The sequence below is a fragment of the Halichoerus grypus genome, chromosome 2 (genome assembly GCF_964656455.1).
Source record: "Halichoerus grypus chromosome 2, mHalGry1.hap1.1, whole genome shotgun sequence".
Classification (NCBI taxonomy): domain Eukaryota; kingdom Metazoa; phylum Chordata; class Mammalia; order Carnivora; family Phocidae; genus Halichoerus; species Halichoerus grypus.
In genome coordinates this window covers 98,578,907-98,592,118 of record NC_135713.1, presented here as the reverse complement: position 1 = coordinate 98,592,118, position 13,212 = coordinate 98,578,907, and the positions used below count along the sequence as shown (strand labels likewise).

General features: G+C 35.4%; 1 protein-coding gene across 4 annotated transcripts in view; it reads left to right on the top strand.

Annotated features, from left to right (window-relative positions):
• Positions 1-13,212, top strand: part of TNPO1 (transportin 1) — a 94,647-nt gene that overhangs the window by 61,067 nt on the left and 20,368 nt on the right. For all 4 annotated transcript variants that reach the window (XR_013445749.1, XM_036085723.2, XM_078067207.1 and 1 more), the window contains exons 10-15: positions 3,299-3,359; positions 3,931-4,099; positions 7,593-7,745; positions 8,874-9,099; positions 10,947-11,118; positions 12,333-12,419. Coding sequence is in view for 3 of the 4 variants with exons in the window: in XM_036085723.2 (XP_035941616.2) it covers positions 3,299-3,359; positions 3,931-4,099; positions 7,593-7,745; positions 8,874-9,099; positions 10,947-11,118; positions 12,333-12,419 (868 nt within the window). In the remaining variant the exon portion in view is untranslated. The remainder of the gene's footprint in view (positions 1-3,298; positions 3,360-3,930; positions 4,100-7,592; positions 7,746-8,873; positions 9,100-10,946; positions 11,119-12,332; positions 12,420-13,212) is intronic.

Genomic DNA, 13,212 nt, shown 5'->3' with positions numbered 1-13,212 from the left:
CCTCTCCCTGTCCGTGACAGCTCTTGTTCTTTCTCAAATAAATAAAAATAAAATCTTTTTTTAAAAAATTTCTTTTTTTATTGGGGCACCTTCCCTGGCTCAGTTGGTAGAACATGCTACTCTTGATCTAAGGATCATGAGTTCAAGCCCCATGTGGGCGTAGAGCTTAACTTTTAAAAAGAAAGGGGGAAAAATTCTCTTTTTTCATTGGCTACATGAGGCTTTCAGAGAAAGCTCCTTTACAATTAGACCTAAAAATAATGATCTGCCGTACAAGATTGGAATTCATCAGAGACATGCCATGTTGCTATGTGGTCACAGTTAATCCCCGTATCTCACTTGCCAACTTCATTTTCTTACCCATCTTTATCAGTCCCTTATTTCCTGCACATCTTTTCTTTCTTTCTTTGGCACAGACATCAATGATCCACAAATCAACTCTACTGACCATAAACGTCCAGCTACCCTGCATCTCCCCTGCTTTGGACTAATAAACTGTCTTTGCTTCTTGTCTTACACTGTTGGGAAAAGTTCCACCACCAGGAGGATTGATGGCTATAGACATCCATGGTTTTCAGTGTCAAGTGGACCCTTCATGCTGCTAGTTTTTCTTGTTCCAGATCACCTTTTATCTTCCATTCACTAGAGCAACTATTCAAACCTTTATTGCTCTTCTGAATTCTCTTCTTTCATTCTGAGCACTTTTGCTTTATAGGGAAAATAAGTGACCCTTCATCTTGCCCCAAAACTTAAAGATAGATTTTCATATGAGTTGTCTTTTACCTAACCAGTGTTTCAGTTGATGGTCTTGGATAGCATAATTTTTTTCTTCAGGCACCTCACTCCATCAAATAGCTATATTCTCTCTTTGAACTTTCTCTTCTTTCTCCATAACTTTATAATTTTTTCCATCTTAGAATAGACAGGGCTCACTGTCTTTACTTCTTTACTTCACCTCGTATTAACTGCAGTATTTTATAGCCTGCCATCTGTCCTCACTATTTCCCCCAAATTACTGACAGAAATGATAAATGATTTAATTGTTGGTGATTGAAATGGATCTGACTCTGCTGCAAAATGCCTGTAGCTTATAAAATAGAGTGTTATTTATAGTTGTGTGTTATATTAGCTATAATGTTAAATTACTGTTAATCTGTATTTTAGAATTTAGAAGGACTTTCAACGTGGAAGTGTGGCTGTCCCACATTTTTTATATCTATTAAGGGAATTTTAAATCCCACTCCTTTTCCCTATTTACTATTCCTTTAGTTAACAAGTGTTTACAAACTTATCTCCTTGATGGTAGAGTTGTACTCAAAATTGGTTTTGCACGTATTTATTTAATTGACATTAAAAGCTTTAACTCTTTGAAGTAAGGCCTCTACAAAGGCCTAACACATGAGCATAGAGATGAGAGTTTCTTATATCTGGTGTGGGGAAAGAAAATTACTTTTGGAGTCAGGCCAAACTGGTTTTGAATTCTGACTCTCCCATTACTTAAAATTAATGATCTTCTGGAAATAATGTAACCTCTCTGAGCCTCAGTTGACTCATCTGTAAAATGAAGATCATAATATCTTTCTCACTAGATTATAAGGAAAGTGCTTATTAATAAACCCACAGCTGGTAGTCATGAGTATGAATTTCTTTTGGCTGTTCACATTTCCCAAGCCACTCAGAACAATTAAAGGTAGAATTCAGAAGCAGAGAACTGTGGACTTTTTTTTTTTTTAAGATTTTATTCATTTATTTTGAGAGAACATGCCAACATTGGGGCGGGGAGGGGGGGCGTCGGTGCAGAGAGAAAGAATCCCAAGCAGACTCCCCGTTGAGTGCTGAGCCTGGAAGTCTAGGTGGGGCTTGATCTGCTGACCCTGAGATCATGACCTGAGCCTAATTCAAGAGTTGGACACTCAACTGACTGAGCCACCCAGGTGCCCCTATAACTGTGGACTTACTTAAATGTTTCTCAAGTTTTCTCAAAACCTTTTATCCTCAGTAGACTTCTAAGTATGTGATGGGCCAGTGAGAAAGGAAATCATCAAAAGTTAAGAAACTGGTCAAAGCTTAAAATTCCCATAGCTACAAAAGGAACTGAAGTTAGTATTTTGACCTTTTATGTGTTTTGGTAGATTTTTTTTCCCAACTTTTCCACGATACCTGGGATTCCATGTTTACAGACGTCTTGGTTCTGTTTTAATGATTACCTTAATGCTTCAGATTAGATATGATATCCTGATTTAAGTATTTTCTTATTGGAAATTTAAGTTCTTAATTTCTTTTTTTTTTTTTAAGATTTTATTTATTTATTTGAGAGAGAGCGAGTACATGAGAGGGGGGAGGGTCAGAGGGAGAAGCAGACTCCCTGCCGAGCAGGGAGCCCGATGCGGGACTCGATCCAGGGACTCCAGGATCATGACCTGAGCCGAAGGCAGTCGCTTAACCAACTGAGCCACCCAGGCGCCCTTAAGTTCTTAATTTCTTAAGAAATTAAAATTAAAATTTCCTAACTTCTTTATTGAAGGCTATAATAACCTTATTGGTAGGGCTCTTTCTTTATTTCTTTTGAATAAATTACTTTAGACTTAATATATTATATATTTAAACACCATCGTCTCTTTTATTAAAAGGAGTACAAATACTGAATGTAGGCTAATTGTAAAAATGTCACACTATTTAGAAATAAAGTAAATGATTAATTTTATCCCTTTTTAGCCTATTCAGTTCTCTCTCTTCAAAAATACCGGTTTCTTTTGTATATACTTCCTAGATAGTCTGTTTATACAAGTAATTACATGGGTAATCTTATTATTTTAACTCCATTGGAACCACGTTAAATGTACACATTTTTGTTTCATTTTTAACTTTACTGTAATTTATTTTTTAACCAAGCGCTAAGTGACAGACATTCAGATTGTTTGCAGTTTTGTTACTTCATCAAGAAACCTAAATCTTTAAGAATGGGAATGTTTCTTAGGATGTTCAGGATAAATTCTTATGGGAGAAATTACTAAATTTTTTGTTACTAGTCTTATTTCTAACCACTATTGACAGTCTACCTTATTTTTACTAAGATTCCATCCGGTAGATCCCATGCAAGAGTATGTAAGGGTCCTGGGATATGTATTAGGAATACTCATCATTTGAGAAGGGCAGACATCACAGAACATGTTCCAAGACCAGATTAGCAGTGGTGGTTGTCTCTTTGGTATTTCTAGTATACTTAAGGTCATTAAGACTTCTTAATAATTCTTATGAGATTTTTAGATCTTTGTTTCATGAATTTATTTCTTTATAGATTGATTCCTGTATTAGTGAATGGCATGAAGTACTCAGATATAGATATTATCTTACTTAAGGTAAGGAAACTGTTTTCTGATTAATAGGCAAGGTTGTTTTTTATTGACTTTAGAGAATCTTTGAATCTGACTAATAGCATATTTATTTAAAATAGACCCTGTGTAAGTATGTTTCTTCTTATATATTATATGCTACAGAGTTCAAAGATAGAAGCTAACAATGAATTTGGGTGCTAACGTACTCTAACTTCATTGGAACCAGATGGTGACACTGGTAGAGTTAGCATAAACTTCCTGTTGATTCAAGTTATTTGTAGTTTATTTTAAAATATATTAAATATGGTCTGAATTTTATTCAGGTACTCTGGATTATTCCAGCTGATGGGAGACAGTGTAATGCAGTTAAAAGGGCCTGAACCTAACATGCGTTATATGATAGTTTTTTCTCTCCTCAACAAAGAATTATTTTCTGCAGAGGGGAGTGGTGTGGGGGTAATAAAGAGGTGTGGGGGTTACTTCAAAACCATGTACATGGCATCATCTCTCAATATTCTGATTCTTTTACTCACGTACATAATAGCTTATAATGATATTTGAATATCATCAAAATTTTTCTTTAAAAAAAAAAAAGGGTGATGTTGAAGAAGATGAAACAATTCCTGATAGTGAACAGGATATAAGGCCACGTTTTCATCGATCAAGGACAGTGGCTCAGCAGCATGATGAAGATGGAATTGAAGAGGAAGATGATGACGACGATGAAATTGATGATGATGATACAATTTCTGACTGGAATCTAAGTAAGTCAAAAAGAAAAGTTGCTTTGGTAGCAACTTTATTGAGAACTAGTTCATACATTGTATAATGCCCTCATGAAAGAGTACAATTCAGTGGTTTTTCATATATTCACAGAGTTATGCAACCATCACCACAGTAAATTTTGGAACACTTTCATCACCCCAAGAAGAAACCCTATTCTTACTAGCAGTCACTCCCCATTTTCTTCCAGTCCCCCAGCCCAAAACTCCTACCAATCTCTATTCTGTCTCTGGATTTGCCTATTCTGGATGTTGCCTATAAATGGAATCATACGATATGTGGTCCTTCATGACTGTTCTTTCACTTAGCATGTTTTCAGTGTTTGTACATGGTCTAGTATGCATCAATACTTCATTTCTTTATAACGTGGAAAAATAATCCATTATATGGATATACATACCGCATGTTATTTATCCATTCATCAGTTGATGGACGTTTTGTTTCTCCCTTTTAGCTGTTGTAATGATGCTGTGAACATTTATGTAAAGTTTGTGTGTGGACATATGTTTCACTTCTTTTGCAAGTACAGGAGTGGGATTACTGGTCATGTGATAACTCTTCATGTAACCTTTTGAGGAACTACTAAGCTGTTTTCCAAAGTGGCCCCACCATTTACTTTCTTACCAGCATTGTCTTTAGGGTCCCAGTTTCTCCATATGCTTGCCAACTTTTGTTATCCTTTTTATTATAACCGTCCTAGTAGATGTGATTATCTTATTGTGGTTTTGGCTTGCGTTTTCCTGGTGGACCTGTTCTTACCTAATTATATTATATCTAATGTTCATTCTATTTCTTAAAGACTTCTTACCTCAAACTGTCATTTCTCAAAAGGCCATACGTTTTATTTGACATTATGAAATAGGAACATTGGCCACAAGCTTTTCCTGTTTTCTTAACATAAACTTACTTTTCATGATAATTTGCATGTGTTAGTTAATCATCAAGGATCAATGTAAAATAGGATAAATTGCTTTGTCATACTCAAACTTACAAAAGAAGTGTTGTAAAATCTCTTGTTAGTTTTTAGCCTTGGCTGCAAATCCCTATCATCTGTTGAACTGGCATTCTGGGCTACAGTCTAGTGAGATGAGGGACCGAGACCTGTGTTTTGTTCTTGTTGGTGTGCTGGTTTTTAAAGCTTCACTGCTCTAGTTCAGGGTTTCTCAGCCTCGGCACTGTTGACATTTTGCCACATAATTCTTTGTTGTGGTGGCTGTCATGTACATTGTAGGATGTTGAGCAGCGCCCCTGACTACTCAGTAGATACCAGCAGCACCCCACCACGCGCACAGTTGTGACAAGCAACAGTGTCTCCAGAAATTGCCCATTGTCCCCTGGGAAACAAAATTGCCCCTAGTTAAGAACCACTGCTGCAATTCAGAGTGTTGAGATTTCTAGTAACTGATGAACCAGTTAAAGACATGAATCATCAGCCCAGACTCTGTAATTCACTTGGTTAAATAATGTTAATTCCTCTTGCCCGTTTAGTTTCCTGTAACAGTTCCTTTAGAGTGTGCAGTATGCCCAGTACTAGGGCAAAAACTTGGCATGTGCATATCCCATTTAATCTTTACAACAGCCTTAGGTTGGTAAGGAAACTGCAAAAAGAGAAACTTACCCGAGGTTGGCTAATTAACATGGCTAGTACTAACAGCACACTTAATTTTGGAACCCAAATCTCCCACAATAAGAGAGCCTAAGGTCTTCACTGCTATCAGATTGCAGTAGCCCCTCTTATCTGCAGGGGGATATGTTCTAAGACACACCCCTCCCCAGTGGGTGCCTGAAATCACAGATAGTACCAAACCCTGTATGTACTGTTTTTTCTAACACATACATACCTACGATAAAGTTTAATGTATAAATTAGGTATTAACAGATATTAACAACATTAATGATAAAGTAGAGCAATTATAACAATATACCATAATAAACATTATGTGATGTGGTCTCTTAGAATTTCTTACTGTGCTGCATTCACCCTTCTTGTGATGATATGGGATGATAAAATGTCTACATGATGAGATGGGGGAGTGATTGAACTAGGCATTATGATACAGTGTTAGGCTACTGTTAACCTTCTGGTGATACATCAGAAGGAGGAGCATCTGCTTTCAGACTGCACTTAACCGAAGGTAACCAAAACCATGGAAAGCAAAACTGATGCAGTGGGGGGCTACTATACCTCATAGTATATCCCTACTTTTAGGCTGGAGGCAAGATTATAATATAGGTGGGGCGCCTGGGTGGCTCAGTCGTTGAGCGTCTGCCTTTGGCTCAGGTCATGATCCCAGGGTCCTGGGATCGAGCCCCACATCGGGCTGCTTGCTCATCGGGGAGGCTGCTTCTCCCTCTCCCACTCCCCCTGCTTGTGTTACCTCTCTCGGCTGTGTCTCTCTCTGTCAAATAAATAAAATCTTAAAAAAAAAAAAAAAAGATTGTAATATAGGTAACTTTACAAAAGCAATAATGTACATGGAATTGGGGGAGGGAACTACTACTCTTAACATCCCACCCATTTTTATATCCTTCCAGAAGTTTTTCTATTCACATGCAGAAAAAAAGTGTGTGTGTGTATATATATATGTATTTTTTTTTTATTTTTTTTTTTTTGAGAAGAGGCTGACTTCCCAGCAGTGAAATGAGATTAAATGTATTCTGTTGGTTCTTTTCCATTTATCATATAACTAACTCATTCTGTATCAGTACATAAAGATTTCTTTGTCTTTCATGGTAGTATAATACTCATTTATATGGATCTACCATACGGTATAAATAAGACCCTTACGGATGAGTAAGGTGTTACTTCTAGCCAATTGAACGGCCTTTTTTTCAAAAAGTATTTTAATATTGTTTAATGATTTGTAGTCAACTGTTTAGTATGCCTAATCCCATTGGGAAAAATTTTTATACTTAATTATATCTTTGTTTAAAATTTTTGTTTTCTTAATTATTACATTAAATGAAATCTGAATTGATACATAGGTCCATGGCTAATAGTTCCTTTATCTGGAAGGAATGTTTTCTGGCCTATTTAATGCTTCATGTGCTGGTGATTTGGTGAGATTTATTTGCCTGACCTCCTGCTTAGTCATTACGTACTTGATTCGGAATGATCTATCACTAAGAATGTTAAGTAGAAATACTAAATGTACACATTTTACTGCAGGTTTGTTAGAAGTGGGCATCATATCATAGAAGCATTAAATTGAGTGGAACAGTGTTTTGATTTTTCTGTATAGACAAAAGAATCCTGGTGTGACCGACATGTACAGAATAGAATATCTTCATAATCAGTTTGCTAATTCTTGGTCATAAAATATTTCTTGTTGATAGAAACAGACTGCCTCCTATTTAATTGAATTCTTTGAAACTCTAGATATATGAATGAAGTGTTGTACATATAACAGATACGATAATAGGGTTATGATAATAAAGTTTAATGTAATATTTTTGAATTAAATATTTCTTCAGGAAAATGTTCTGCTGCTGCCCTAGATGTTCTTGCAAATGTGTATCGTGATGAGCTTTTGCCACACATTTTGCCCCTTTTGAAAGAATTACTTTTTCATCATGAATGGGTTGTTAAAGAATCCGGCATCTTGGTTTTAGGAGCAATTGCTGAAGGTAAGTCTAGGTCAAAACTGAACTGTGAAGTCCTTAATAGCCCTAATGCAGATGGACCACTTTAAGGAATGTTATTCTAATAAGCATTGTTATTCAGTCTGGAATTCATACACTTTTTTGCTTTTCTGTTGCTGATGTGGAATAGATGACACTATGATCTATGTTAACCTTAAAAAAGATGTTCAAATTCAAAAGCCGTCTTAGCAAAATCAAGAGAGGGAGACAAACCATAAGTTCTATGACTCTTAATCATAGGAAACAAACAGGGTTGCTGGAAGGGAGAGGGGCGTTGGGGGATGGGGTAACTGGATGATGGACATTAAGGAAGGCATGTGATATAATGAGCACCAGTATTATATAAGACTGATGAATCACTGACCTCTACCTCTGAAACTAATAATATGTTATATGTTAATTAATTGAATTTAAATTTTAAAAAAATAAAAGGAATGAACTGGGAAAAAAGCATTAGCAAGTGACATGAACAGATAACTGACAAAAATGGAAAGACAGATAGCCCTTAAACACATGAAAAGATGCTCAACCTCACAGTAAAAGAATGCAATTAAAAAAAAAAAAAGCCGTCCTAGGATAAGTTTTTACCTTGAACCAGTTAACTATTATTAAACAGCCATAGGCTTATTTCTAACCCTACCGAGATATTTTACAAATGCTTCTGTTACAATAAAAGGAACAGAATGAGAAGACTGATGTCAGAAGCATCCCCATTGCTAGAAAAATAATTTTCTCCATTGGCAAGTGCAAGAAACATGGTAGGAGCCTCATCAACCCCCATAAAGGTTACTGTGTCTTGGAGATAGGCCTGTATTTACAAGAAACTGAAGTATTTTGTAGGCACTTCTGAAAGCCGTAATTTGTGTAGCAGAAGTAAAATAAGCTTTCCTAACCCTACCAGAAGACCTAGGAGCAAGTAGCTTTCATTTCTTTTTTTAAATTTTGGAACAGATTATTAGGGAATATTTATTGCAGTGGAGATGATCTCAGTGTTTTTTCTATTTTTTTGATCTGAATATTTTTCATGGCTGCATTTATCAGTTTAGTATTCAACTGAAATAATTTTAACTGAATTTTAGCACTTTCTGAGAGATTTGTTACTTTTTTTTCCAGGTTGTATGCAAGGCATGATTCCATACCTGCCTGAGCTCATTCCTCACCTTATTCAGTGCCTCTCTGATAAAAAGGCTCTTGTGCGTTCCATAACGTGCTGGACTCTTAGCCGCTATGCACACTGGGTAGTCAGCCAGCCCCCCGATACGTACCTGAAGCCATTAATGACAGAATTGCTAAAGCGAATCCTGGACAGCAACAAGAGAGTACAAGAAGCTGCCTGCAGGTGGGACAAATCCATAACATTGTTGATTGTGGGGAAAGGGAGTGGGTATTTCAGTGAGAAAATAACTTTCAGCTTTGTGGTGGAATGTTGGTATTAAACCATTAATGGAGTTTTTATTACCTGTAGTTTTTATCTGATGATTCTGTAAATCAAAATGTGAGTCAACTAGGTGTCAGTCTTTGCTGTTCCTTCAACTCATTTTTTTTCTCTGTGGCTATGATAACAGTAGAATTCTCTTTCATCCTAATTCTCGCAGACATCTGGAGTGGTGATAGTGGGGGTCTTGCTCTTGAAGGAATAACAAAGTTTGAGCAGATTCACATCATTAGTTTAAAGGTCAGCTACCACAACTCCATAGAAAGTCCCACAGTGACTTACCATGTTTCACTTAGTGAATCCACTCCAGTAGCTGCTCTGTCATTTGGGTTTGGGGCTGTCTGTGTGTTTATATCAGATCAGCAGTTAGTTTCATTACTATAAATATTCCAGTTTTCTGGAACAAACCTTTGTGTTCTAAAAAGGCCTTACACATTTATAGCTCTTAACTTTTTAATTAGAATTGCTTTACTGTTGACTTTGTTAGTAAGAAATAGCTGTTGAAAAAGAGGAAAATAAATTTAAGTGGAGTTGTACTTTACCAGATGGCAAGCAAAAATACCTGAAAGCATTCTAACTGAAAGAACGTTGAACCAAAGGGGCTCTGGTATTACTAGCACTACATTTTTTTTTTTTTTTTTAATGAGGGGCGGATACAGATTATGTTTGGTTTCCTGCAAATTTTTTTTTAACTCTCTACTAGTCATTAGGCATATATTAAATGCTGTGTTTACAGTCCCTGCCATCTTTAAACTTAGAGGCTAGTATAGAATACTAAACAACTGTATAATCATAATTCATGGCAAGTGCTGTAAAGGATATGCATACATAGTTCACAATTTAAGACCGGGCTTTCACTAACAAATGGCTTAATGTTTTAGGAAATTGCTGTGAGTGGGTAGAATAGAAAATAATACAAACCTTAATTTCAGAAACGAAGAGCCAGGTACACCTTGGAGTCCAGACAAGTTTAGGCCTAAATTGAAGTAACTACTCAGACTCTGGAGTGTTTTTTGCCTTTTGTGTATATTTGTCTTAGTAGGTAAGCCACACATAAGGCAGATATGTAGTAACAAACACACTGTGCATTCTAATGTACGGTGTAGAACTTTAGACCAACATTTGTAAGCTTTATTGATTAAAAATTGACAAAAATAATCCATGTATTTAAAATGTACAACGTGATGACTTGATAAACATATGCATTATGGAACAGTTAGCAAGATCAAGATAATTAAGACATCCATCACCTCACATAGTTGACTTAAGGAAGTCTTTTTGTGTGGTGAGAATGGTTAAGGTCTACGCTCAGCAACCTGCAAGTATACTACACTGCATTATTAATTATAGTCACCATGCTGTACTTTAGATCTTCAAAATTTATTCTTACAACTGAAAATTTGTATCCTTTGACCACCTGCATCATCCCATTTCCCCATCCGGCTAAGAGAAACATTTCGGAGGTCATGACACTATGCTAAATTTGTTGAATGACTGAATATAAGAACCAACAACAGTTTTAGATTTTACTACTGTAGTGAAGCAAATGCCCATAGGTGACAGCCTCTTTGAAAGAAATAGGGAAGAAATAATAAAAATAAGCCTCTGGTATGGTGAGGTAAGGAGATAGGCATATAAAGTATAAATAGATGTTCTATAGAACATCTTATTTTCCTATCTCCATCATAAACTACAGCAGTAATGATCTCTCTCTCTCTCTTTTTTTTTTTTTTTTTTTTTTTTAACTCTAGTGCCTTTGCTACCTTAGAAGAGGAGGCTTGTACGGAACTTGTTCCTTACCTTGCTTATATACTTGATACCTTGGTCTTCGCGTTTAGTAAATACCAGCATAAGAACCTGCTCATTCTTTATGATGCCATAGGAACTTTAGCAGATTCAGTAGGACATCATTTAAACAAACCAGTGAGTATCTGTGATTAACTATTAAGAAAAGAATATGTACCATATTTATAATCAAAAGGTTAACATATATTTAGAAATGAAATTGGGGAGATGTGAACACTTAGTGTTGGCTACTTTAATAATATAGATCTTAAGAAGTCAGCAAGTATATTTACTTAGATAGTATTAAAAGTAAATAAGTTCTTGATGTGGAAATCATATCAGCATATCACATGAATGCACCAACACTTTTGAGAAAAGGGATGATAAAGGTCTTACATGTGGGTTTCAGCTTTTACTTAATTCCAAGTATTTATCTACCACTTCATAAATATTAAAGCTTTAGAGTACCACATGTAGACATCTTTGTTTTCTCACTGGAACTTAGAAGTATGAGGAATATACACTAAGATAAGACAGTTAGAAATTGGGATAATAATTAGTTAGAAATGCTAAATAGTGATATGGCTAAGGATCCAAACTCTGTTTTTAGTAGAGTTAAAAAGAGGATGGTGGAATTGGCTTTGTTTAAATAGGATTTAAATAATAGAATTTCAGGCTCAAAATTCCCAGCAGAAGAATAGATTACATGTTTATAATTGCTATATGAAAAGTCTTTAAAAAATTGTCTATAGAAGTTATACCTAAAATTTGGTGCAGGACACTTTGTTTGTGGGTTTGCTTCGATGTTGGTTGGTTTTGTTTTGTGTGCAGGGGGTAGAGAATGTTTTTCTGAATGTGTTAGACCCTTTGGAATCTGTGCCCCTTGTTTACATGATTACTATTGTTTATTTAGTATTTATTTATGGATTCTAAAGTTTAAATAAAGACACTTAAATGATTGTGACTCTTATGCAAATGCCTCTGTAAGTTTACCTGTAATTTATAACCTAGTATACAGCAAGGACCATACTACATGTTACAAGCTCCAGGCCTGAAAAAATTCAGAGTAAAACTTACACGAATTATCCCTGATTATGATCAAATAATTTTTGGGTAGTGGTATATTTGTATACATTTTATTTGAAAAAGGATATAAGATACTTAAAAATAGAACAAGGTTATATAAAAGTGGAAAATAAAAATTTTAAAGGTGCTAAGTAGAGCAGACTGAGTCTTAAAATGCATTCAGTAATGATTTTACACAATTACTCTAAACAGATTTTAATTTTCATAGACCCAAAATGGACTTGTTTACATATGATAGTGGAGCTTTATGTTTTTTTCACAAATAGGAATATATTCAGATGCTAATGCCTCCACTGATCCAGAAATGGAACATGTTAAAGGATGAAGATAAAGATCTCTTCCCTTTACTTGAGGTATGTTAAGCTGGGTAACCTTTAGTTAATCTAATAGTGTGTTTCATCAAAAACACGTGTAAATATAAAATGTGGGGATATGTGAGAAGTAAAATGTTAATAGATGTACATTTTGAACCATTTCTGTCAAAAATGCTGAATAAGTGTGTAACTGCCCTTATTTAATTATGGTACATCCATACTAAGAAATACTGTTAAATAGAAAAACCATAATGGATGTGTTAAGTTGGTTTGTTTTTGTTTTGTTTCGTTTTGTTTTTCTTAAGGTCGTCCAAGGATTGTATTACATGTTTTCTCACCTGCTCTGCTTCAGTGATAATCAGTTATCTTGGAGATCTTTCCATATCCGCATATATATGTCCTGTATTTAATTGCATTTCTTTATATAGATACATATAGCTATGCCATGACAATATAGTTCAAATTATTTTATGTTATATAGCTATACATATATATACACATATACACACACACACACACACCTGTTTAATGTGTTCTATACCTATTGTATATTCAGACATATAGTCAAATGTGAAGGAGCGTTGAGTCTTGATGCTGGTAAGGAAGGGACTTTGTTTCATACCCTTTCTGTCCGGGTTGAGGTTTGATAGTTGATGTTATTCAAATAACTGAACATGCAATCAAATATGATAACTTAAATGAATTGATACTAGTAAAGCCATTTTAATCCTTGTCATTCTTGTTTCCCCTGCATTTCAGGGGTCATCATTTCTGCCATGGTTTGTCCCCAGCCAGAGAAGTAAAAACTTCCATGCCTAAGCAATGGCTGATT